The sequence below is a fragment of the Neospora caninum genome, chromosome VI, assembly GCF_000208865.1.
Source record: "Neospora caninum Liverpool complete genome, chromosome VI".
NCBI classification, from domain to species: Eukaryota; Apicomplexa; class Conoidasida; order Eucoccidiorida; family Sarcocystidae; genus Neospora; species Neospora caninum.
Genome location: NC_018392.1, coordinates 1906942 through 1932434, shown reverse-complemented (window position 1 = coordinate 1932434; position 25493 = coordinate 1906942). Strand labels below are relative to the sequence as shown.

General features: G+C 55.5%; 3 protein-coding genes across 3 annotated transcripts; 2 read left to right on the top strand and 1 right to left on the bottom strand.

The window, feature by feature from the left end:
* Window positions 1–3584: 3584 nt before the first annotated feature.
* On the top strand, window positions 3585–13853 carry NCLIV_017710 (conserved hypothetical protein; the record flags this gene model as incomplete). The annotated part of the gene is made up of 9 exons (XM_003881963.1): window positions 3585–3653; window positions 4380–5176; window positions 5700–5953; window positions 6508–11049; window positions 11259–11665; window positions 11950–12056; window positions 12821–12956; window positions 13313–13524; window positions 13790–13853. 9 exons carry the CDS (start codon window positions 3585–3587, stop codon window positions 13851–13853), a joined length of 6588 nt encoding a protein of 2195 aa, XP_003882012.1.
* A 1318-nt stretch (window positions 13854–15171) lies between these two features.
* NCLIV_017700 (putative 60S ribosomal protein L24) lies at window positions 15172–17503 on the bottom strand (the record flags this gene model as incomplete). The annotated part of the gene is made up of 4 exons (XM_003881962.1): window positions 15172–15255; window positions 15603–15925; window positions 16346–16477; window positions 17458–17503. 4 exons carry the CDS (start codon window positions 17501–17503, stop codon window positions 15172–15174), a joined length of 585 nt encoding a protein of 194 aa, XP_003882011.1.
* Window positions 17504–19572: 2069 nt separating this feature from the next.
* On the top strand, window positions 19573–24369 carry NCLIV_017690 (conserved hypothetical protein; the record flags this gene model as incomplete). Its single annotated transcript, XM_003881961.1, has 4 exons — window positions 19573–20801; window positions 21046–21184; window positions 21442–21578; window positions 22233–24369. The coding sequence occupies 4 exons, from the start codon at window positions 19573–19575 to the stop codon at window positions 24367–24369; spliced, it is 3642 nt and encodes a 1213-aa protein (XP_003882010.1).
* Between the last annotated feature and the right edge of the window lie 1124 nt (window positions 24370–25493).

Here is a 25493-nt window from a genome sequence, read left to right as displayed (position 1 = left end):
GATCACCGACAATGACTTGTTTATCAAGACCATCACAGCATCGAGGTGATCCACGGATTCATTGTGCGGGACCTGCAGAATGCAAAAACTCGAACTGTCATAAACAGCGGATCAGATGCCTCGTCTTTTCTCACAGAGTCAACTCTGCTTATCTTTGATTACTGGTAGCTGCCCGATAAAACTTCGGTTTACCGCCAGTATGCACCAAGTTATTGACATGTAAGCTGAATCATGGAGGCTGCTTCAACGATCCAAACTAGTAGTGATTTGTCTAACGAGGCGTATCTCTGTGCAACGCAAGTTCATGTACCGCACCGCTGCGGATCGTGCGAAGCTGCTTTTTCTGAAATAGAAGACGTGTTCGAACGGGGCAATTGAAAGTGAACCATCTACACAGTTTGCACGGGTACTCAAAGCAGAACGAGTGCGGTTCGAGCCATATCGATTCGATAAGGCTGTTCGATTTCGCCAAAAGAGAAGGGGTATCTCATTCGTGTAGCGGCAGTTTGCAAACAACTCTGATTCCTACTCTTCTGGGCCACTTCTGGTGGCTATCCGTGCAAAACAGTTTTGCGCCTTGTGTTTTGGTCTTGCGTAGTGAATCAAACCCATCTCTATCCATATCACAACCTGCTATTTTCTCGTCCTGCGCCACAGAAATTTCGGGTGAGCTTACTTGACAAAGGAAAAATATGTAAACTTTCTGCCCAGCTTCAGCGGGCATGTCATCTCCGCCGACTTCCCTGGTAACTCCTTCCGTCATGCGGGTGATGTGCCCCTCTCGTTTTGCGTCTGTCTCGTACCGAAACGGCGATGCTAAACCCGTGTGTCTACCGAGTTCGTCATTGCGTGCTACCTCGCCAGGTTGATTTTTTGCTTCTGCTGAAGGTCTAATAAAGGTCACACTGCACGACCCGAGTAGCGCCGGTCCATTGGTTGGAGGCTGGTCACTACTGGTGCTGCTACCATATTCTGAACACGCGTGCAGCAATGTTGGTCGGCACTCCAGCTGCGAAAAGCAAGTGTATATGAGTGCATGGATCAGACCTTTTGCTGTCAACGAGGGTTTGGGAAAAGAAGGAGTAGAAAGAGCGTATAGCAGATTGCCGCATGCATCCGTGATCTGCACATACCAGCCTGCGACGGATGGTACCAAATCAGGGGAACCTAACTTCGCACATGGCTTCAAGCGAATCAGTCTGGTTTCAGAAGAAGAAGCTGCCATTTCTAAGTGCGGCAGTCTGTGCCACCCCCTGGTCAACTACAGTTTCTCGACAAGCAGTCACGGCTGGGGTTGACAGGTTACAAGTGCTCTCCAGTCTGTGAACCGCCTCTGTCGCCTTCTGCAGCTTTACCTTGACATGCACTTAGGTTCACAGCATTGGCGCGAATACGCTCCTCGGTGAAAACGGTAAAACCAGACTCGCTTAGCTGGGTAACTGAGCCCTTATCGCGGGAGAGTGTCGCGGCGCCCATCGATCACCGGCGAAGCTGAGATGCACCGTATCATGTTCGCTTAGCTGTGAAAAAAGGCGAAAAACATACGAAAGAGTATGCTCACTGCTGTGGAGCGGATTCATTTCGGCCGTCGATGCTTGCGTAGCGACTACCCCGACTCTGAGCAGAAACGTGAGACTTGCACCTCCGAGGAACCCCTGCGAGACAGTCACAGGGATCGTCTTATACAAGAAGGCTTAGAGCGTAACACCGTGAAAGGACATCTGGGCCAAAACCCCCGGACTTCTGCAGTCTTCAGGCCCCCCCCACAGAACTCGTGTAGAAGCAAGCCCTGTTTCTGTTTCAGGTGGCTGCTCTGCATTCCAACAGAGATTGAGCAGTCTGCCTTGACTCAAGTGAGAAACGGTTCCAACGGAGCAACCGCGCGAGCGTAGCGGGTGAGCCGTATAGTGAAGCTCAAGCACGACATAAATCTGCCCTCCCGCTAGTCCCTCTATTGACAGACACTAAGTGGAATGTGCCAGCTTTGGCTTTTTGCAGGGCGGCAAACTCCACACCTGCAACAACCAGCGGGAGTGCTCCGCGGTTCCGTCGTGCAGATCGTGTGGCCTCTTCGTGGCGCCTCTACCCCGTCGCCCCCAGTAGCGAAATTCCAGGCACACACACACCGGAGTGCAAGACTTTCAAGAATCCAAGAAGTAAAAAACATGCCTGCTCCGAACCTCCACGGAACCCCACTACCATTTACTGCAGACGCCGCGCAGGGCTGGGCCGAGCCTTCGCATGCGCGTGACCTCGACGGCCAGGTTCGCCGCGGAGTGCGCCACGACGAGCACAGTTCTCAAAACACCTATCGACTTTATTGTACTTTGCCTCCCTTAACGAGGGTTTCAACCTGACGCATCGGCCCCGAGCTTGTTGGTGGTTTGTCTAAATCTTCATAGTGGCGTCAGCCAGGTTTGACTAGCAGCGTCGTGAAGGACGAGCAGCGGCGTCGAGTGGCCTAGTTAAGCCGTGCGCACCGGCATCCACCCAACTTTTGTCCAAGCCGACCTTTGTTTTGAACTGTTTTCCTTGTTTTTGCCCTTTCAAGCCCACTTTTATAGAACGGGCTAGTTACCCAGAGTACGATGTATGCCGGAGACATTGGAACGGTGGAGTGACCGTAAGCTCCCTTAAATTCGTGAGTTCCGCATGCGGACAGAGCTCGAATCCACAGTCACTCGGCGGCCATGGGAAAAAGTTGGCCAACCACCCAGCTGACCCTTTTCCCTTTTGGCGATATGAATGATTGAGATGAAAGTAACTCAGCTCTTTCACTTCTCGCTTGCATAGTAGGTTTTATCCACTGTTCTGCTGATATAGTACGAAGAGAATGACGTCGCGTCGCTCCTCGGCTGTCGCCGTCAAATCTGTTGGGGAAAGCGGCAACAGACAACTTGCCATCGCCGGCTCCAGCAGCACACCGGCCTTTCTAGCCATTGACTCTTTCATCCGGTTTTTCCTGGGACATGCTTATCCCCTTTTTTACGGAGAATGAGTTGCCTAGAGATTTCGCCGTGGACAGCGTGCAACGATTCTAGACTATCATCCGCCTTGCCACTCATCCAACTTCACCGGCCCCGCTACAAGCGAGTCACCCCCGATCCAGTGATTCCCGTATCACGCTTTTCGAGAGCTTTTGTTCTCAGCATGCCACGATCGCTAGGGTCCGTCCACGCTGGTGCTCGCCTATTTTTTCCCTGTGCGTATGTTCTTCGACGGACTGCTTGCGACTCGACCGAGATGCCTCACGGAATCGTCTCGTCCTCTCCAATGTCGCATCTAGCCTTTGGACAAAAATGAGCTCTGGATCGGGGGGTCAATCTGGGCCTGGGCACGTGTCTGGTGCCTCGGCCGCGGAGACTTCACGCACGATAGGAGGCGAGTCGGCATTCCTGCCAAAGAGCAGGTGCGAACCTGTCAGCGGCGAATCTTCAGAATGGTCATCGGAGGATGAAAGCGCTCCTCCTTCGCCGCCCTTCAAGAGCGCGGTCACCTACGTCGGCACAAACTGTGATGGAAGTTGCCTTCTGATCGGAACGACGGAGGGGTTCCTTGTGTGGACCGTCCAGCCACTCCGGTGTATGTACACCTGCGCGTGTGGCCCAGTAACTCTGGTGGAAATGCTTCTCCGCACGAGTCTCGTTGCCATAGTCGGTGAGCCTTCACTTCAACACGTGTGCATACCGAGTGGACTACAAAAAAGACTCTTGTGTTTCTTTTGTCTGCTATCGTGGACGGGGGGCTGTTCCGTTACTAAAACAATTCATCGGCATTGATGTTTCATAAGCATCTCCACAACATAAATACTAAAAGTGCATGCCTGATGAGAGTCCGTTCCTTGAATACGCTTTTCAAGGAAACCATGTTACCTTTCAGATACGCCTTGCTCAGGAAAAAATAGTTTGGAGTGTCACTCTGGTCCACATATTTGGGGGGGGGGGGGGGGCTTCCTGCTGGGTCCAACCGGGCGCGTAAAAGTCTTCCTTTCTCTCTGTTCCTCCGGTCGTCGCTCCGCTCCGTTTCTCTTCTTCCGCTCCCTCCTTCGGCTGCCTTTCTTCGCCAACGCACGGCAATCACTTCAGGTGCATAGGCGTGTTAGAATGTCCCTGTGCGTGGATGTGACACGTGTCTCATCGAAAGCAAAGTTCTCGTCTGTTTACTCTACATTTCTGAGGCATACTCCGTGCAGTGACCTATCCTCGCTCTTGCTTCCGTGCTTGCGTCTCCTTGGCCGCAAGTTGCCACCGCATGCTAGCGGGATCGGAATTGATTTTCCGGCCGGTAGCCTTCTCTCTTCAAAGCACCTCCCCTGAATCTCCTCGTTTCACAGTGTCCCCCTCAGCACTGCCATGCGAACTCCAGTGGTGCCGGGGCAGTACGTTTCCCTGTTTGTATGTGCAGGGAGCGGACTGTCGCCGACCTCAAGCCGTCGGCTCTTGACCCTTTTCAACTGCCGCGTCACCCCGCCCTCAGCTTCGTCGCTGTCGCCTCCCTGTAGCTCATGTGCACTTATGCCCGGGGAAAGCAGCTTGGGCATGGAGGCCGTTAAGGCGTCTCTGGTTCTCCCAGACGCGGTTGCTGCGCTGCGTTTGACGCCAGAGCGTCTGGTGGTCTTCCTCCACCGAGAAATCCACTTTTTTGCTCTACAAAGTCTAGAGCTTCTCCACATCGTTCGGCGCGACCAGCTCTTCATTCTGGAGCCGCTCCCGGCCCCGCACCTGCAGCACCAGTCGCCAGCAGAGAAGGCCGTGGACTTCTTCCGTCCCGCCGCTCTCGCCACTAAGGCCCTCGCGGAGACAGTGGTGCAGGCGATCGCCTCGACGGAGACAACTGAGGGCTACTATGGGAAGCTCTCCAGAGAAGAACAGGAAGAAGAAGACGAGGAGGACGACGAAGGCGAACTGTGGGGTCCTGGACTGAAGCCTGCAGTTGTGGTGGGGTGCCCCAGACGGTCAGGAGACAGGACACACCCTGGAGAAAATGAGCGGTCGAGTCGACGCGCAAGAGAGGGGATCCACGACCAAGCCGAAGAAAAATCCAGAAGAAAGAAAGCAGTTGAAGCTGCCACCGAAGCAGCAGGCGGAGGAAAAGGGGGGCGCGAAGGAGACGCTGTCTGTGCAGTCTGCTGGACTCCTCAACACAGCTTCTTGGCCGTCCCCGGTGCAAAGAGACGGTAAGACAGGGACAGGCGTTCGACAGCCTAGCAGAGAAAAACACGTGCTTCTTTCCTCAACACATTGCTTCCAGATGCAGAGGAGTTGCCAGTGCTCAGCCAGGGCTCAAAACTGAGGTTTCGCCCCGGATTCGGCGTCCATATATATATATATATATCTGCCCGTGTCATAAACATGGGTACATACGCGTCGTGAGTATGCTCAGGAAGAGCGTCTCCAGCGTCGCTGCAGTGAGTCTGAGACCCGCCTTTGCAGCCAATGATGTCCCTGCACATGCGCTGTTCTTGCCCATACACAAATATTTACAGGTGCATATAGCGACTCATGTACCGGCATGGACACACGACCGGTTTTTAGTCAGCCTCCCGAAGGTTGGAGGCATCCCGCCGGTCCCCGTTCTTTCGAGCGTTTCAGGCCTCTGCATGCGAATCAAAAACTCTAGAGGTCTCTCCGTGGGAGTGGCGAGTCCGCTGTATTCACTCGGTGCGCTTTTCTCTTTTCCACATCCCGCCAGGTCATCAGGGACTTCCTCTTCCACTCCACTGCGTTGCGATGCGACGACGCGGCTGCCGTCTGTGGCGTCTTTGTCAGCTGCGGCCGAGCCCTCTTTTCTCTCGTCCACCTTCCCGTCTTTTTCGGCGTCGCCTCCGGGGGTTGTCTTCCTTTTCGATCTCTCTTCGCTTCGCTGTCTAGGCTGGCGCACAGCTCACAGGCACCGCCTCACTGCGATGAACTTCCACGAGTCGGGGTCGCGACTGGCGACGCTCTCCTCCAGAGTAAGCAGACCGCATTCGCTTCGTGAAACAGCTTACCCTTTTCCAGAGCCCAAGCGGCTCTAGGCGACCCCACAGAAACCGATCAGCCACTCATATACGCATGCGTGTGTGAGCATCAGGAACGTAGAACGCGCTTTTGGAGACTGTTTAGAAAGGCCCTTTGCGAAAATAGGCTGGTGAACGTACGCTTGAAAAGATTCAGGTCGGCGTAGGGTTCATCTGACCGGTACCAGCAGACCGGTCGAGTGTACGTACACCGGGATAAGGCTGAGTTTTCTGTGATGCGGCTGGCTCCCGTTTTCACTCCAGAGTGCGTTTTCGTCCACGCGTTTCCGAATGCCTAGACGTTCGGCCGTCCCTTGGTTGGGCCTGCCTTTTCGGCCCACCTCTCGCTTGTTTCATCTAGCATCAATGGTCTCTATCTCCTGTCCTTTTTTCTCTCTCGGCTTTTGAAATCTTCAAATCTTCGACGCAGGCGACGCTTGCGCGGGTCTTTTCCGTCCCTGATTTGACTGCGATCGCGACTTTGCGTTTGAGTCGGCCCTCGCCACAAGGCTCCATCTCGCTTCCTCTGAAGAAGAGCGTCAAAGAGTCTTCTCATCGTCCACGCCAACTCCGCGCCGGCCGCCGAATCGAGTACACACTTTCCACTCTTTCTGTCTCCTGCTCGTCCTCTTCGCCTTCTTCGCCCTCGTCTTTCGCTTCTTCGCCGCGATCTCCAGACGCGTACAGCTCGTCTGCCTTGTTTCCGCAAAAAGGACGAGACAGCGGCCCGCAGCTTGTGGAAACGGACACGTTGCCTTCACCGGTGAGTTCTCACCCTTCTACGCCGTCTCTGGCAGGTCGCCCCGCTTCAGGCTTCGCGACGCCTCTCAGTGCGCGTTTCCTCTCCCCTCGAAGTTCTTCTGTACCTTCAGCGTCTGGGGAAACCGCCATCGGCCGCGACAAGGATCTGCTCTTTCAGGACGCGCCGGCATTGGGAGTTCCGCCGCCATCCACTTCCCGTTCTTCTGCCTCTTCCTACACTTCTTCCTCGACGCTTTCTTCTCCCGTGCATCCTCCTCCCTGCGCGTCGTCTCACTATTCTTCGTCGTGTTCCTCTTCTTCGTCTTCCCCCGCTTCTTCCTCTTCTTCCTCTTCTTCCGCGTCTTCGTCTTCTTCCGCGTCTTCAACTTCTTCCTCTTCTTCCTCTTCTGCCGCTTCCTTTTCGTCTTCCGCCTCTTCTCCGTCTCGTTTTTCTTCCTCTTCTTCCACTGGCATTCCGGTGTATGGGAAGTCGAAGCGGAAGAACGGACGAAGAGACAACCGCGCCGCTTCTCTGCGCCTCGCGGAGGCGGCAGCCACGGTAACCATCAAGCGAAACAGAGACAGAGAGACGACCGAGACGGACGAGAGTAAAGACGAAAACCAGAGGAAGGCCGCAGATGCGATTTCGAGCGAAGACGCAAAGGTTGAAGGGACAGTGCGGAGCGAAGAGAGGAGAGAGACAGAAGGCGCTGCCTCAGAAAGCCTGCTAGGAGCCTCTTGTTCGGCAACGCTTTCTAAGGAAGCGTGCAGCCACGTTGAGCAACAGCGAATTCGAAAGGGGAACACCAAGAAGAAACAGAAGGCGAAAGAAGCCCGGGGGAACCAAGGCGCAGAGGAGAAGTTGCAAACCATGGGGACGGCTGAACAAGCATGCGAGGAGGCGAATTCAGGAGAGGGCGACATACCACTGGGAACCGTCGAGACGCTCAGTTCGGGAGCGAAACAAAAGATGTCAGAACGCGGTGAGTCTCCAGAATCACCAGACCTTCCTCGCGAGGGCGTTACCTCGCCTCGGGGAGCTGTTGCCGTTACCGACAGTCCATCGACGCCTCTGCACGAGGCGACGGAGGGCGCGTCGCGTCTCCCTCTCCTCCCGGCCAAAGTTTCCTCGGCTGCCTCGCCTTCGCGTCCTTCTGCCGCCTGTCCTTCTCGGTTGATACCACCGAGTGCGCTTCAGCACGCGGCAGTGGACCTTGAGACGGAGGCGGCGGCCGCAGGAGCCGAGACAGGGAGATACACCCCAAAGCTCGATACGCGAGACAGGCTTCTTGCCGCCTCTGCGCCCGTTTCAGCCTCCAACGGCCCTCCACTCGCGTCAGCCGTGTTTCCTTCTTCGCCTCTAATGCATTCCCACGCGTTCGCTGCCTCGCGGTTCGCCGTCGACGCTTCTCTGGAAGGGACTCGAGGCGAGGAGAAAACGCGATCTATCCCAGCCTCTTCTTCCGTGTCGCTTCCGTCCTCTCCCTCTTTTTCCGTCTCTTCCACGAGACGCCGGAGTTTTCCGGTGTCTCGCTCGGCTTCCTGGGCGTTTGCGTGCAGCCGCCGGCGCTCTGGAGGCGAGCGCAGCCTCGCGTGGCCTCGCAGCTCGCCACGGGGCGTCGGCCGCATTCCGGCCTCTCGAGGCGAGCGCCTTCTCGCGTGCTCGCTTCTCTCCACGCATCCGTTTTTGCCCCTCACCCAGGAAACGTACGCCTCGAACGCGGCGAGCGACTCTGCCTGGAGAGACGACCCCGGCGAGAGGCGCGACGAAGAGGAGACGGAGACAGGAGACACCGGCGACGGGGACCGAAGCGGGGCCGAGGGCGCAGTGGTGCAGAGAGAGTGCACGGAAAGCGCCTGGGCGGAAGAAACGGAAAGTCGTTCGAGGGAGAGGCGACACAGTCTGTCTGAGATCTCGCAGATAGGCGACGAGCCAGAGAACGCACAGGAAGAATGGCGGCTGCTGCAGGCGTCGTCCAGTGAGTACAAGGAAGGCGAAGAGGGGGAAGACGAGGGAGGAGAAGAGGGAGAGGAGGAAGAGAGAGGGAAGCAGGAGGGTGGAAGGAACCGTCTCTTCCAGGACGACGGACGCGAGAAGGAAGAAGTGTTCCTCTATGCAGACGAAGGTTCGGTGCCTTCGCTTGGGGCGGGTGGAGAATCTCAGACGGAGAAGGCCGAGGGGACCAACGACAAGGAAGACGAAAACGGACGAGCGAAAGATTTGAGACTTCAGGCAAGAGGCGCATCGCCCGCACACCGGGAAGACCTCTCCGGTTCTCACGCAGCGAAACAAAGAGAAGCGACGGAAGAACGAGACGAAGAGAGAGAGGAGCGAGAAGCAAAAGGAAGGAGAGACGAACGGAACGCACATTCTGACTGGAGTTGCGTTGGAGACGCTGACAGCGAGGCGAGGACTGCCGAAGGAGATCGAGTCGGCGAGAGCGAGGAAGGGACGAGGGGAAACGTGGAAAGAGCGCCAGGAAGAGAACCTCTGGCGGGGACGTGTTCTCGAGAAGACGCTTCGCAGGAAGATGCGCCTACGGAAGACGCGGCTTTTTATACACTTTTGCCGTCGCCGAAGAAAGAGAACAAAAGACACGAGAAGGGGCGACGGCGGCGAAACGCGACAGGGCGTGGAGTCTTCCCGTCTTCCCTTTCGGCTTCTGCTTCTTCTGCGCTCGGCGCCTCTTGTTCTCGCGACCTCCTTTCGGCTTCTGCTTCTTCTGCGCTCGGCGCCTCTTGTTCGCGCCACCCCCTTTCGGCTGAGAGCGCTGCAAAGGCAGAGGAGAAACGCCCGAGTGGAGATGCGGCAAACGGACAAGAGGACGAGCCCGCACACGTTCTGGGCTCTTCCGCGACTACAGCCGCAGGCACCCATTTCGCCTCGTTCTATATCCTAGGCGAGCCGAGCGGGTTCGATCTGCACAGCGGGGCTGCATGCGCTGTTTCGAGCGGCTCCGGAGAGCTGGAAGGCGTCGAACCGTCGCGAGGCATTTCAGATGCAGAAGAATTCGCCGAGGGAATCCTCCCTTCCATATTTGTCTTGGATGCGTCAGGCAGCCCGAACCCTCCGAATCAGACAGCGCGACAAACCTGTCCCAATCTTCCCCCTTTCTCTTTCTCTTCTTCCTCTTCTTCCTCCTCTGCCGCTTCTTCCTCTTCTTCTGCCGCTTCTTCCTCTTCTTCTGCCGCTTGTTCCTCTTCTTCTGCCGCTTCTTCCTCTTCTTCTGCCGCTTGTTCCTCTTCTTCTGCCGCTTCTTCCTCTTCTTGCGCGTCTTCCGCTTCTCTGTCTAATGCAGAGGAACTGTCCGCGTGGTCAGCTGTGCATGCAGCCCCTTCTGCGTTCCGAGAAAGACGAGGCGCTACCGACGAAGACGGGAAGCAAGAAGACGCGCGAGAAGGTCGACAAGCCGAGCGAGAACACGCGCGCGTGGCTGAACGCGTCGTGGTTGGCTGCATGCGACCTCTTCCAGGCAGGAAGGGAACTGAGGACGGAGATGGAAAAAAGGGGGACAAAAGAGACGCAACGCCAGAGCCGCGAAGTGTGGGAGTAGAGAGGAAGGACATTAGATTCAGCAGCAGTCCTCGCGAGACACACATCCTCGGCGCCTCTGAGGGCTGGGATGATGCCTGTGTTCTTCGTGAGAAAGACGCTTTCGCCCGGGAGCACGGCGAGGAGAGCCGCAGCGACGCCCCAGAAGGAAAGGACACAAAAGGAGGAGAAAAGGGGGAAGGCGCGGAGCCCGCGGGGAGAGGAGCGGCGCTGGCTCGCGCCGGTGCTCGCGGCGACTCACACAGGAGAGGGGACACCGACCCAGACGAGTGGATGGTGCTAGGGCGACGCAGAGAGAAGAGAAACGACAGAGAGCGCGAGAAACGCGAAGACGACCAGTGGTGGGGTGTCATGGCAGCCCATCCTCACACAGAAGAGCAGAGACACTCTGTCCCAGTCAAGGAGACAGAAGTTCACGCCTACGGAGGGGTGTATCGGAGGCGCGTTGAAGACGGGCGCGAGAGGAGAAAGCGCCGAGCAGACACGCCTCCAGAAGAAACGAACGACCCTGCGCAGTCTGCGCTGGAAGCCGTGGAGCAGGAACAAGAGGAAAGGCTCTTGTCAGACGGTCAGTCGGAAGCAGGCGCTCAAGAACGAACAGGCGGAGAGAGAAGATGCAGCAAATGCCGGCGACAAGTCGCGATCTTGATCAACCAGGAAGCCTGCTTAGCAGCTGCAGTTGCTTACGACAGAGAGCGAGGGCCGAGACTTCCACACCTTGCGTTTGATGCCGCAGGCTCGATGCTCACAGCGACAGGTGAGTCGCCAGGAGGAACAGAGGCCGCAGAAGGACACGGAGAGAAAGACACAAAGAACGAAGGACAGGGACAAAATGACGAGAGAGGGTCAAGAGTGGGAGAGGGCCAGAGATCACGGCCACGAAGAGCGATGAGGGAAAGAAATCTGCAATTCGTTCTGTGCCTCTTTCTGTACATGTTGCTTTCTGTGTGTCTGTCTGTTTTCTAGGTGGCGACGGGTTTGTATACGTTTTCCAGCTGCCTTCAGCTTCCACATCTTCTGGCTCTCGCCATTCAGGTGTCCATACACCGCAGGGTGCTGCTGTGTCGTCTTTCGCTCCACGCACGCCGGAACCTGACAGTCGCGTTTTTTCGTGTCCCACGCAGCCTGACCCCTCTCTCTCGTCGCGAGGTGGTGGGCGCTTCCGCAACGCGACGCCATCGTCTTACCAACTTTCTGCACAAGCGATGAGTGTCATCGGGGAACGGCACCACGCAGTTTCGTCTTCCTCTGCGGCCTTCGCGTCTTGCTCTTCTTCTGTGGAGGTTGCGACGCAGCACGGCGACGAAGGGGAGAGACGCAGAGGTCGACGAGAGGCAGGCTCGCTGGCGACGGCTATCGGAAGTTACGCCACGGTAAGGGGGAAGGAAGAGGGAAGGAGTTGAGCGGGGGCTGTTTAAAAGGAGAAAAGAGAAAAGGAGACGGTGAAGACGTGGAGCGGAGACGTGGAAGTTGCCGAGGCCGAGGCGAGACGTGAGCGCGACGCCACGCAAGACAAAGGGCGAGACAGAGAGAGCCAGGGAGAAGGGTACTGAGAGAAAGCGTTTACGGGACGACACGAACGGAAGACGAAGAACTCCAACCTCAAGACCTTGACGCGAAAACAGGAAGTCATTTGTCGTGTCTCCTGTCTCTGCAGTCTGCTGTCTCGTCCCTTCTCTCCTTCTTCGTTCCGGGGGGCGAGGCACTGGTGGAGGCTCAGAGCTGCTGCTTCTACCTCGAACTGCCTCGCTTCAACAATCGCCTGTAAGGAACACACCGCCGTCGAAGATTCCTCTTTCTCTTTCTGTCTCCTCGCCTCCAATACGGTTTTGCAGCGCATGTGTTTCGTTGTTTCTATGGAGACACATTCTGTGCATGACGGGAATCCAAACAGATATGCATACGTGTATGTATATGTAGGACAGCGCGAGCGGTAGAGAGCAAAATAGATATCTAAATATGTACACCGGCAGTTGTGTGTGTATGGGCAAGTACATATATATGTGGATAGAGACATATGTAGTCAAGCGTGTCGACGGATAGACAAGATTTGCAGCTAGAGATGTAGCGACGAACATAAGCAGACACGTATTCTGGACTCTTTTGGACTCAGCAGCAACTGCCTTCTGTAACAGACATTCAGCCTCTTCAAGACTACGCTGGCGGTATTGCTCCCACTGAAGGACGGTATACACATGCACATATTTATACATGTATATTGCCACAAATAAGACAATAAGACACTTGCACTTCAATACACGAATAAATTTGCACCTATGTACATACGCATCTGTTTCACCCACGATGAACAGGTGTATACATTTTAGCTTTTGTATTTCCATGCAGATATGTTGATCTCTGCGATGACGGGTATATCTCCGAGTTTGGACACTCCGCACTTTGTTTGTCATCGCCCTTTTTTGTGATCGTGAGAAGATCTCTGGTCGGTGTTTTTGCTTGTAAAAGCGGAGGATCCCACTTGGAGAAAAATGCAAGCGTTCAAGTGTCGGTTTGCATGTGACGCTCAGCTCGCGCCAATGCGTGGCCGTTCTCCTCGGTGCCGACCCCACATCTCCCCAGGAACTGTGTCCTCGCCCTTCTCGAAGTGTCTCCTCTGTCCCCGCGGGTGTCTCCTCGGGCCTCCCGGGAGAGAGAAGCATCCAGGTGAGAAGGAAGAGAGATATGGACTTCAAAGTCTGGAACGTTTGGAGAAGACGCACCTCGTGTGGGGCACAGTAACTTCAACTCAGCCTGGAAGAAGAGACGTATGCAGCGAAACTTCCCCCGGTCCTCTGAGGGCGTCTCTCTCGAAATGTAGATCAGCGCGGGCGCTGCGATCTTGATTTGCGCAAGAGGCTTCGAGCCTTCTCCGCGTGGCGTGATTCGGTTGAAGAATGGATTCCCGACTTGCTTTTGGTGACCATATGTCCTAGTGTCTAGACAGCAAGGTTCCGTCTTTTTTTGCTCTTTCGTTTCTCAAGGTTCTTCTCTCGTTTCGATCTCTCCTTTGTGCCTCCCAGGTGCTCGTGGCGACATACTCGGGTTGCGCGTACCTTTACGAATACACTTCCCATAGCGAAAAAAACACGCATGCAGTTCCTGCCGCTTCAGCAACATCGACAGTAACGTCTTTCCCCTCGGAATCCACACTTGCCTCTCACCCACCTGCGAAAATATCCTTTCTGGAGAGCGCATTCGTAGGGCGGAAGACTGCCGGAAGCTGTTGCGCCCGGTAGGTCCGGAGAAGACAAGGAGAGAAAAGAAGAGAGACGGAAGGAAGGAGAAAGGAAAGAACGAACCACAGAAGACAAAAAGACAGGAGCCCGTTCGAAGGAAGCGGAGAAAGGAGGGAAGAGCGGCAGGCAGAGACCGTGACAAGCAGCGGTGGACGAGGCGGCGAAGGAAACGAGACAGAGATTGGTGCACAATAGAGAATGAGAGAGAAACTGCGTGTGAAATGTGAAATGTGTCTCGCGTGTTGTGTGTATTTTCGACAGGATGAGACGAGAAGTCCTTCTCCAGAGCTGCGACGCAGGGCTCTTCGACGATGTCTGCACGTAGCTTTCCTTACGTGCAGTTTCTTGGATACTATCCGATCTACTTCTTGTCAAGTTCATCTTAAAACTCCATATATCTATATATATCCATAAATATATATATATATATATATCCATAAATATATCCAGATGATGATAACTACATACACGTGCTTGGTATCAAATAGCGACACATAAGTATTACGCATACACAAGCATACAAATATATGTATATGTAGAAAGTGTGTTTAGAGGTGCGATTTCTTTCTGTCCATGTCTCCATCTGTTTGTGTTCCTGTGCGCCGCCTCGAAAGATCCTGTTCACGAGGGGTTATCAAAAGAAACGTTTCTCGGACGCGCGTGAAAGAGACCGCGACCGTGAGAGAACGAAAAAGAACACATGCTGAAGGCCGCAAGGAGGGAAGGCAGGACCAGAGAGTGTTTTTTTCTCGTGTGCGTAGACAGCGCGATTGTACTGGCCTCCAAACGGTTTTTGTTGGGTGGAAAAAGTGTCTGGCGGTGCCGAAAGTCGACGCAGGGAGCGCCTTCAAATGGTGCCTCTCCGGCTGTCTTTCGCCGTTCTTTCCTCCCGCTTTACGTTTTCCCTGCCTCCGTCTCTCCGGTTTCTTCCTGTCCCTTCCTGTTCTCTGTTCTTTCGTCTTCCCACCGCCGTCGCTGTGATGCGAGATACTTCTTTCGCGCTGTCCCTAGTTCTCTGCTAATTTACGGCCTCAACAAACGCGTCCACGAGCTGAACGGACGCGTCTTGTCTTTCTCGTTCTGACGCCACCGGCTCTCTTGCGCAGCACCCAGGGAGAGCGAAGAACGCGGCGCAGAGCCGCGAGGTCTCATAAGACCCGACGCCTTCTCTACGCCTCGTCTTTTTTCTGACGCGTTGCCCCGCAGAAGGCGAGGCGAGACACTCGCTCGCAAGGTTACCGTCCGCGCGCCGTGGCCGCTACGGAGGGCCTTTGGCGCACTGCATGCGAGAGACTGTTTGACAACACGGTTTCTTTACGGACAGGAACAAGAGCCGAAACAGAAAGAGCCAGAGGGGCAAAAAAGGGAAGCAGAAACGAGCACGAACCGGCGACACGCCAGCGCGCGCAGACAGCGCCGGAGAGCCGCGCGAGTGCCGCATTTCCAAAGAATTGGACCGAGAGGAGCTGAGACAGGAGAGAGGAAAGAGATCAGAGCTTAGGAGAGGAAAACAGTCGAGAAGAGAGAGACGAACGCGTGGTCGAAAAGCCAGAGAGACAGAGACCAGAGGCCAGACGAAGACAACCGGAGAACACGAGACGGGAAGACGCCGAAAACGGCTCTTCTTTTCGCGTTTTCTCTTTTCAGCCAGACTCGAGGCCCGTCGTCTGCTGCACGAGGGCCTTCTGCTTCGACTTGCGCAGTGCCGGTTTCTCTTCCTCCATTTCCTGAAAAGACGCAAATGACCACACAGGCGCACAAAGAGCGCAGGCGGAGAAATACACCCCAAACGACGAGACGACAGAACGGGGCATCGCCACTGCTTTCCTGTCTCTCGCGGGTGACCGTTGCCTCCATTCGTTTTCGCGCTGTGCCTGAGCGTGCTTGTCTCAGGAGACTGACCATACTCGCATTCGAGTAGTTGGTTTCTCTCGCTGCCCATACGAGGTATAATTCATTTATTACGCCTAGGCCATAACTGATGTGGAAGAACCTTATTGTAGGATATTGAAATCCAGCAGTTTTAGCTGAAACTACGCGCGTTCTCTCTCCTCGCTAGGTGTCTCGCGCGTACCGCATCTTCGTCCTCTTCGACGAGAGCCTCCTCTTTCTCGGCTTCGGCGATCTTTGCTCTCCGTCTCTCCTCTTCTCTGCGAATCTGTCCCTCGCGCAACAGTAGCTTCTCGCTCTTCTCCAGCTCGTTGTAGTCTTTCTCTTCGTTTCGCTCGTTCGCAGCCAGCATCCGCTGCATGTAGAAACGCTCCTTCCTCGCTTGTTTGATCTCGTCCACGCGTTTCATCGCCTTAATCGTCTTCACGTACAAGTCTCTGTCGTATCGAACCGGCGTGTTGCGCTTCTGCTCAAACTCAAACGTCGCGTCAACCGCCAATTCTTTGCCTAGGAGAAGAAGCACACACAAGGGGGAAGAACTAGAAAGGCATTCATATATACATACCATATATATATCTATATATATCAAGAGAGAGGTTGTCGACGGAAACCCGCACACAAAACAAAAGGTTCGGGCCGCGCCTCTTCCTGCGCCTCTCTTTCTCTCGTCTCTGTTCCTCTTCCTAATCGTCTTTTCCTGTTGCTTCTTCTCTGCTCCCTCCTCTGTATTTTCAGGTCTTCACCTCTTCCAGGTTCCCATCTTCCCTCTTCTTCTCCTGCCTCTTATTCTCCTCGTGCTCCTTTTCTCCCTCGTCCTCGTCTCCGTCTCCTCCTGCCGCACATGCTCCGCTTTCCCTGTGTCTTCTTTGCCTCGCTCTCGCTGTGTGATCTTCTGTTTCTCCCTATCTTCTCGCTCTCCCGGCTCACCTGCAGCCTTGCGGTACGCCTTTGTCCACTTGAACTTTCGCGGGTTGTGCTTCGCTTTGAAATGTTTGTGGCATTTGGAGCGGCAAAAACGAAACATCTTCGCGTCGCTCCGCACGAAGACCACCCCGTGGCCTGTGCGCAAAAGGCGGGAGGCGCGGCAGAAACGCGCGAGTATAACGAAACGCACCCGCAGACGTAAAAACACAGATATACACATAGAGGGGGACGCAAAGGACAAACACATCTTGAGAGACCTCAAAGTGCCCTAAAATGTGTGGCCAGGCCTACAAAAGAAAAATAGATATGTTTTTGTGAAAACGTACGGTTGTCATTCCCGTCAGAAGGCAGGCGATACAAAGGGATAGACCTACGTTGCATTGCGCGTGCACTCGCGCGCAGCAGTGGTACAAAACAAAACCTCAATGAAGAGACAAAGGGGCATGAATTCACAGAAAGATACATACACAAAAATGTATTTATACATATAAATATATACGCTTGCATCTACATATAAAATGATACATATACACAGAAATGTATACGGGTTTACGTAAAGATATATATATATATATATATAGACACATATACAGAGAGGCATATACCAAGATGCACGCACAAAGCGTTGCATGTGAATGTAGCTAGAGCGGGATAGATATAGGGAGGAACAGAGAGCTCATGAGACGAAAAACAGAGGTTTGCGTACGTGCATGCAAATCTAATAAGCATAGACCCAAGATCGATTCGCAACTCGCTGCACAGAGGCATGTAGGCAGGAAACGGAGCAGGAACCTAAGGAAGCGGATCTTTTCTACGAGACAAGTATGGATACTTGACAACATGTAAAAGAAGAAGTGAACTCGCTGAGAGATGGAGGCCGAGCGTGCAATTACTTTGCGAAAGAGATTGAGGGAGAGGAAGAGGAACGCACCGAAAGAAAGAGAAACACATAGGAGGAAAGCGAAAGGAAGAGAGACGAGTAAAGACGGAGATAGAAGAAGAGCTTCGACATGGACCAGGTTTCTTGGGAAAGGGACAAAAGGACAGTCCAGATACAGAGCTGACAGAGAAAGGCGCGCTTGTGTCTCTGCAACGGAAGCCGCCCGTACACGTACCGGGGTAGATGTTAGATGAGCAGAACCAGCACTTTTCAATTCTCATTTTGTCGACGGAGAAAAAGACTTATTGTTTGGGCGCTCTCCCCTGCCGTCTGCCGAGATGAGGACTCCTGGTCCACAGAGGAGCACAGATTTCGTCCCGATGAAGAGAAGAGAGAAAGGGAAAACGAGGCCCGTAAAAAGCCCAGGAAACCGTGAAATGTCCATATATATATGACAGAAGATATAGAAATGTACAGGAAACGTCGACCGCTTATTTTCAGTGTCTGTTCACAAAACGGGTTTAGAGAGGCGGATGGACATGCGCACGTCGACATGGAAGTCAGCGTTCGTGTTGCGCATGGGAGAAAGGCATTTTCACAAGCCCAACGAAGGCGCCTTTTGAAAAGTGAAGATGTCTCCGAAACACGAGAACGACCGCGAGAAAGGAGCGATTTAACACTGTTGAGTGTTTGAAAGTCGGGAACGCAGTGGCAAGAGAACACAGGGCGGCAAGCATGCCCCACAGAGTGACGGATCCGGTCGCCTGTCCTTCTCTGGACCCTCGCTTTTTCCTCACAGACGAGCGTCTCGTTCTCTAAAAAAAACGAGAAAACGCACACTTTCACTGCTTTTCTCGCCCTGTGACCCGAGACTCGGCGCGAAGAGAACCGCGCAAATCGTGGGCCCACAGCGAGAGCGGAAGGCGAAACGGCCGTCAGTGCCGCGAAACGAGAGGCTGGCCCGCGGAAGTGAACTGCGGTCTGTACCGACCAAGAAAGGCTGAGCACGACGAACCCGTTTTGTCTTTGTGGAGCAAATCATCGCTCGAACGAGAAAAGAAGGATTCGCGAGATTCGTCGGAAAAAGCGACGGTGCCAGCTCTTGGGGGCTGCCGGTAAAAGCTCGTGGAAACGCGGAGACACAAAGAAAGGGAGATCCTCGCGCTCGCGCAAGTCTCGTCAACGCTGAGCCAGCTGTCCGCGAGAAACGGACAGAACGGAGGAGGGCGGTCCCTCCAGCCTTACAACTCTCTTTGCTTTCGGATAAACGCGTTGCGGCAGAACACACAAAGAAAACCGTCCGTTTTCCTGAGAACTTTCCGCAATTTTTTGCTGGAATTCCAGCGCCCCCGCGTTTGCGGCGCCGTGCGTCGGATGTACGTACAGCTGGCACACCCTCCCGCACAGACAGCGCGGACGAACGCGAGCGAGAAGTTGAAATTCGCCGCTGCCACAAGACAAAAACGCCGGGAAAGGGACGAAAGAGGATCTGCGATGGGTAAGGTGGATCCGGATCTCTCGAGCTGATATTCGGAGACTAACCTGTCACGAGGGGTTCATCCTTCGGCGCTCTCCGATTGTGCATTGATGTCCGGAAATGTGTGCACCTGCGAGACACGCAGAATTCGTCGCACGAACGACGCTCGCGTCTTCTCTGAGAGCTTCCGCTGTGCGGAGGTCTCCAAGTTCTTCGCGTTTCCCCTTTTTTCCACCGCGTGCGCGCCGAAAAACAGGCAACCCCCTGAGCCTCGTGCCGACACAGCGCTGGCCATCTGCCACCGTCCGCTCTCCGTGTTCAGGCTCGTGAGCGATAAAGACCACTTCGAGAAAAAGGAACGAAGCACGGATACGAAGAGAACGGAAAAGAAATACTAGCTCGTAACCGTCCCAAGAAAGGAAGCGAAGGAAAACACCCAAACGCCTCAAACGCAAGACCCCGAGACGGGCCTATATATATATATATATATATATATATATATGCGTATGTATGAATGTATATATGCATATGGATGTGTATATGTATATACATTTTTATATATGTGGTATATGAATGCGTGTATCAGTCGATGGAGAAGGATTTGGAGACAGATCTGGTAAACTTGCAATGGACATTTGTTTCATGCGGCGTACAGAGCTTCTCTGCTTTTTACTTTTTACACCCGTCTGGAAGATGAGCGGAGGGAAGCGCGTCTCAGAGAGGTGAACAGAGAGCAATAGATCCGGACTGAACGAAATAACTCCCAGTGCGCTTTTCTCGACAGAGATGTATACCCTGCAGATCTCGCTATTTTGTGGAGGGTTTGTTACAGGGGAAACGTGTTGGGACTAAGTATCTGACTTAACGCAAAACATGGCAGCTGTGGTGTGTCATGAAGAGACGATCTGGGAGGACCAGGTCGTCTCCACTCCCCTCGCCTCGCCTTCTGCTCCCGCGTCGTCATCTTCCCCTCTTGCGACTTCCACACCTTACTCCCCTCATTCGACGAACGGGTGCCCGCCTGAGAGACAGTTGCCATCATCACGTTCCGACATCTCTTTCTTTCCGAAATCGCTTCGACATTCCTCTGCCGCTCTGCCTCCTTCCTGCTTCCCTTCTTCCTCTTCTTCCAGCTCTTCGTCATCTTCCTCTTCTTCTACTCAACGTCCCACACGACAGAGGAGACAGTCTCTGACGCCGTCTTCTTCCCTTCGTCTCCTTCCTCGTGCTCCTCCGCCTGTCGTTCCTCCCGGCCGTGGCTGTTCCCCTCCTCAGCCAGAAGACGTGTGCGCGTACTCTCCGTCTCGTTCTTCTCGGTCGCAATGTCTCTCGTCTGAAGCTGGGCCAGGCGGCCTAATTCAAGCCCCAAAACCGAGCACGCATGCGGATTGCCCGAATCTGGGGGTTGTGCCGGCTCTGGCGCGCGGAACTCAGGCTGCGAGGGAGCGGACACTCGGAGGCGCACCGAGAGTAGCCCTCGAGGTCGGAGGAGACGAAGCGCAAAAGAGAGAAGCGCGGGCGGAGACGGGAGACCCGGCGCAGCGGGAGAGAGACGAGGAAGGGACGGTGTTCGAAGGCGAGAGAGGCGAGGGCGAACAAAGCGTCGAGGGAGACAAAGGAGCGCGCGGGCCGAGCTGTCGAGACACCCGGCGTGCGTTTGGAGACAGCGAAACCGAGCGAGCGAGGAAGGAAGACTTTGGAGAGTTTGCCATTCCATTCTCTCGGAGCAGAACCCCCTCGTCGCCTTCTTCGACGCACTCGCCTCAACCTCGCGTTTCTCCCCCTTCCTTTTCGCATTCTTCTCTCCCTCCGTCCTCTTCCCCTGCGGACTCTCCAGATCTCCTCTCTTGGGCGCAGAGGCTGCATGCGCAGCTGCGCGAGGCGGACCCTCTCGAGTCTCTGCCTTTTTTGCGTCTCTCTGGAAACGTGGATTTCTCTCCAGAGAACACGGAGCAGGCGACGCCCAGCGCCTCAACGGAGACACGAGAAGGCAGTCGCGCCACGGAGGGAAGAGGCAGACGGCCGGAAGCGCCAGAGGCGGTCCCCCCAGCTCTGCTGGAGACGGTCGAGGCCTTGGTGCACGAGCTTGAGAGAGAAAAAAGGTAACACATCAGCTAGTTTCGGTCCCCTCCTTCCAGTAGGACAGCACAATTCCCTGTTTCTCCTTCCACAGCCTAGGACATGAGCGCGCCTCTCTGGTCAACTCGATTACGGGCGGACGCGTGACTCACTCTCGACGCGCGTTTCAGCGCGGGGCAGCGAACGGCTAAAGCGTCAAGGAGCCTTGGAGCGCTCATTCGGCCTCGCAGGGTGTATCTTCTCTCCTGCGTTTCCCCTCGTTTTCAGCATGCACTGGGACCAGGAAGACTTTTTCTTTCGACGCGCGAGCGACTGGCGTTGTCAGCAGGAGACCCTGGCTGCTGTGGCCGAGGCCGAGAGAGAAGAGAGACGGAAGCGACGAGCTGCCGAGAGTTCCGCCCTCAAAGTAAGCGCGCTTGCTCGCGAACAAACAAGCCGGATCTTCTCCCTTTCAGCAGGCGCATCGCTGCTTCCTGGGGTCCCGTCCTCTGCTGGCTTCGCTTGCTTAACCAGTTTTCTTTCTTGTCTTCGTCGCCATCCTCGTTCTCGGTAATCTGTTCTCTCCCGCTTCTGTGCCTCCCTCTCTGTCTTCCATTTCTTTCCTCTCCCTCTGTCTCCGTTTCCTTCCCCACTGAGTGCTTCTCTCCATCTCTTTCTCTCCAGGCTGCTGAAGCAAATCGCGATGCTTTGCGGCGGCTGCAGCGCCTGCATGCAGTCGCGTCTGAGAAGAACCGGGCCCTGACGGGGATCGTGCAGAGGCTTCAGGTGGCTCTGAGGAAGAAAGAACTGCAGTGTGACACGTGAGTGCGCGGTTTTGAAAATGCTCCAAGAACGCAACAGCAAGTGGAAAGCGGCCTGGCGTCTTGTCACTTTTACGCGCTTCATCTGTCTCACTGGAAAGAGGCTCATGCACATATGTAAATAGCTCTTTCTGCATGTTCCTACACCTACAGGTATGTATGTATGTGTATATGCATATAGTTATACGTGTATATTTGAATCTGCATGTTTTTGTGCGTGGACGAGGCATGCTGTACAGGCAGAATTGGACAATATTGCGCAGCGTAGTCGAGAGGGCCTCTTTCCTTGTCATGTCTTTGCACAGTGTTTCTGTGGAGCTCTGGGCGGGGAGGCATCGACTGGATTTCCTGCTGCCGGAACCGCCTTCTGTGTAGATAGGGGCTTTGCCCAAGCCTTCGTGGCAGTTGGCGAAGCGCCCAGCAGCCGAAAAAGTCGTGCGCGCGCGATGTCGGTCTCGCGTGCCCCACGAGCGTGCGGCACTCGGCTGGTCTCTCTCTCTCGCAGGCCAGAGACGCAACAGTGCGCATGCGTCCGTTTTCGAAGACCGTGAAATCCCTTCCTGTGTAGATACACCGCCACCAGGGTTTTTGCGGCACCCCGATCGAGTGAACTCGCGCGCGGTGTCTCCGTCGACTGTGGGCCTTGCTTTTCAGACTGGCAACGGCTCTTCGAAAGCTCCTGCCGATGCCTCCTCAGCAACGCGCTCGGCAACTCACGCCCAGCTTCGCGATCACTTCCCCCCTCGGTCGGCGGCCTTCGACAACCCCCTGCCGCTCGTGGAACCTCCCGCCTCCTGGGTCCGTCCTGGGGCCCACCCGAGAGGGGGACTGCAGGACTCTGTCTCTGCCGTCTCCGTCTCAGTTGCCTTCTCCGTCTCCTTTTTCGCCGTGCTGCTCGGCGGCCTCAGCCGTGTGTTGTGGGCGGCCGCGGAACTGCTCGGCTCGGCGAGGCGAGGAAATGCAATCGGAGAGGATACGCGGGTTGGAGGAAGCTCTGGAAGTTTGTTTTGCGCGGGAGACAGAGCTCGTTCGCTTTGCCCGCGAACAGAGAGAACGCGTGAAGGTGCTCGAGGCGCAGCTGCAGGAGACTCAGAAACAGACGCAAGAAGAGAGGAGGGAGACAGGCGCGCGTGGAGAGAAGGGAGCGGGGTCGCTCACCGGCGAAGGGGACAAGCGGGGGGCCGCGAAGAGCGCATGCGGTTTAGAGAGCGAAGTGAGCACGCGATGCACGAGTCGGTGTACGAGTGCCTCGACGCCCGCCTCTCTAGTTCCGGGTGGAACGGCAAAGGACAGAGACAAAGAGGGGAGGCGCGAGAGTCCCGTTTTCCCCTCAGTTTCTCAGGCAAGCACACCAAGGGAGGAACCAGAGCGCGACGGCGTTGGGGAGGCAGAAGGGGAGGGCGACGAGCGGCGAGTGTTTGGAGTTTCGGGCGGAGAGAACAGCACGCGATCAAAGACCGAGAGAAGGGAATGGCGCGAGGGGTGCGCAGAGACACGCAGACACAGGGACGAGACGCAAGTAGAAGGGGACAGTGGAGGCGGGAGCGAGAGGCGGGGGAAGAAGAGTGGGGCGGACGCAGAGAGACAGACCCTCTTTCCCGGATGCCGCCGTCGGGAGGAGGCGAAGGAAAGGCTGGGGAACAGCCGTGAGGAAAAAGAGGAGAATGACCAGATGCGTGGCGTTTTGTCGGATCTTCGTGCCTTGGACTCCGACGAAAAGGCTTCTCGTGTCCAGAAGGCGAGGCCGGAAGAGCGGAGACGAACAGGACACTGCGCGGCGTCCACCGCGTCAGTCGGCAGCGGAGATGAAGGAAGGGGCTTTTTCTCTGACCCTTTTTGTCACGACTCTTCGTTTTCCTCTTCTCTCTCGATCTCGGCTGTCCCTGTCCGACCTTCGCCTCCGCCGGCGACTTCTCCGTTTCTCGCCGCGCCGACGGCAACCGTCCCCCGCCCGCAAGATGCAGAGAAAGACAGAAGAGAAACAGACGAGGCCTTCGACGCGTCCAAGCACGAACCTCTCTTCTCTTTCCTCGACGCTCTTTCGAGCTTAAGGACAGGAGAGATCTCGACGAGCGTGCATGGGTCTGTCACTCCACGTGCGATGACCCCTCAGTTGGGCACTTCAACTTGTGCAGGGGACGGCGCCGTCCGTTGCCGTGGTCTCTGCGATTCGCGCGCCTCCCCGTCCTTCAGCGAAAGAAATTGCCTCCGCATGCATCCCGAGACGTCTCTGATTCCAGAGTCTTCTGTGGGACAGGAGACCTCGTTCTCAAGACAGGCGAGCCAAGGTGCTCCGCCCTCATCCGGGGGGTGTCTTCCCGAACGCAGTCAGTTGTCGGCGTTGGGTTCCTCTCTCCGTTCGAAGTTCACTGTTCGCGTCGAGGACCCGAGACACAGTGCCTCCGGTTCTTTTCCTTCATTTGTGTTTCGAGGAGAGTTCTCTCGAAGCGACGAACGCGTCTCTCCAGTAGGGGATTTTCCACCGGCGCAGATCCCCGAAAGGGGCGAGACGGTTCAGGCAGATCTCGCCGCCAGCCCGCTCTCCAGGCTGTCTGAGGGCTCCGATTTTCCCTGGTCTCGTGGAATGGGAGACGCGTCGCCGAGTCCGTTCAAAAAGAGGGGTAGAAGGGAGAGAGGCCGGGCTCTCAGTTTCGTTCCTTCCCCGTCTCCGAGCCCCGTCTCGCCGTTCAGCAAAGCCAGCAGCCCCACGAGCAGTGTGGGAGCACGATGGAGCTCAACCAGCCTCTTCTCCGCAAGCAGCAGCTCCGGAGGCGGCCCGGGCCTCCGTTAGGAGGGACGGAGCGCGAAACTTGAGAAGAAACACGAAAGGGTGTGAAACGGAAGTCCTTCGGGACCGCAGCGGGGGAAAGAGGGAAGGTGTAACGCGCAGAGAAAGCAGGATGTTGTGGGCGAGGGAGGCGCGGCGTTGATGTTCCTCAGCTTAGATGTCGAGAGCCGAGTTCCTCAGCGTGCCTGTCCATTTCCACCAAATACTTTCGAGCGAGGCTCCGGGTGTTTACTGTGTCGCAGTTGATGTACGGGGGACCGCGTGGCTTTTACGTCAACCCCCGTTTTCAACAGGCAAAGTGTGTCATCCTGTCAGCATGCGCCTTTTTTAAAAAGTTTTTTTCTTGTGAAGCGGGGAACCGTGTATTGAAGTTTGGGGAGTTTCAAGGTCAACGGTAGCCCGTATGCAAATGTGGGCAACAGAACTCGAGACGGGAGGCCTTCCTTTAGTTTCCAGTAAATGGGTGGGGTATTTGCGGGATAAAGCCAGCGCGGTGCGTTGTCCAGCAGTGGAGAACACGGGAACACTCACAGACTTCGTCACACGTCGGAGACCGGTACCTTCGATCCCAGAGACGCGTGGGAGACTAGACAGCCAAGTCTAAAAAAAATTAAGAGAGAAGGCAGCCACTCCACGGCCTCTCTCCTGACGGTTTTCTGTCACGTAGGTTGTTAGCACAGCAAGAAGCTTTTTCTGGGTCACAGTGCAGCTAGACGAAATCTAGGCGACTCGACGAAGAGCATTCACAACTTTGGAGTTCGAACAGAGGCAGTCACTCCCGACACGTCTACGACGGCCTTCGAGACCCGCTGGAATCGCGCCTGTTGCCCATGCCTGGTTTCTCCTTGGCACGGCACGCGCTTCGTCTTCGGAAACCTCTTAGGAGCTGTTTTGGCGCTTGTTACGGCCGTGACTTAACGCCAGAGACAGCTAACTTGAACGTAATGCGAGACGCACTGCCTCGCGTGGTGTACCGCCGCCTACCTCTCAGCCCTCCTGCAAGGCTTCCGACGAGAGGCCGCGCCGTCCAGCACTACACATTGTATCCAGTTCGTTCGCCCGTTTCCAGCGACATGCGGTGGGCTGCAGCGATCGACCGTTTAACGCTAGGCTGAAGGGCGTAACGG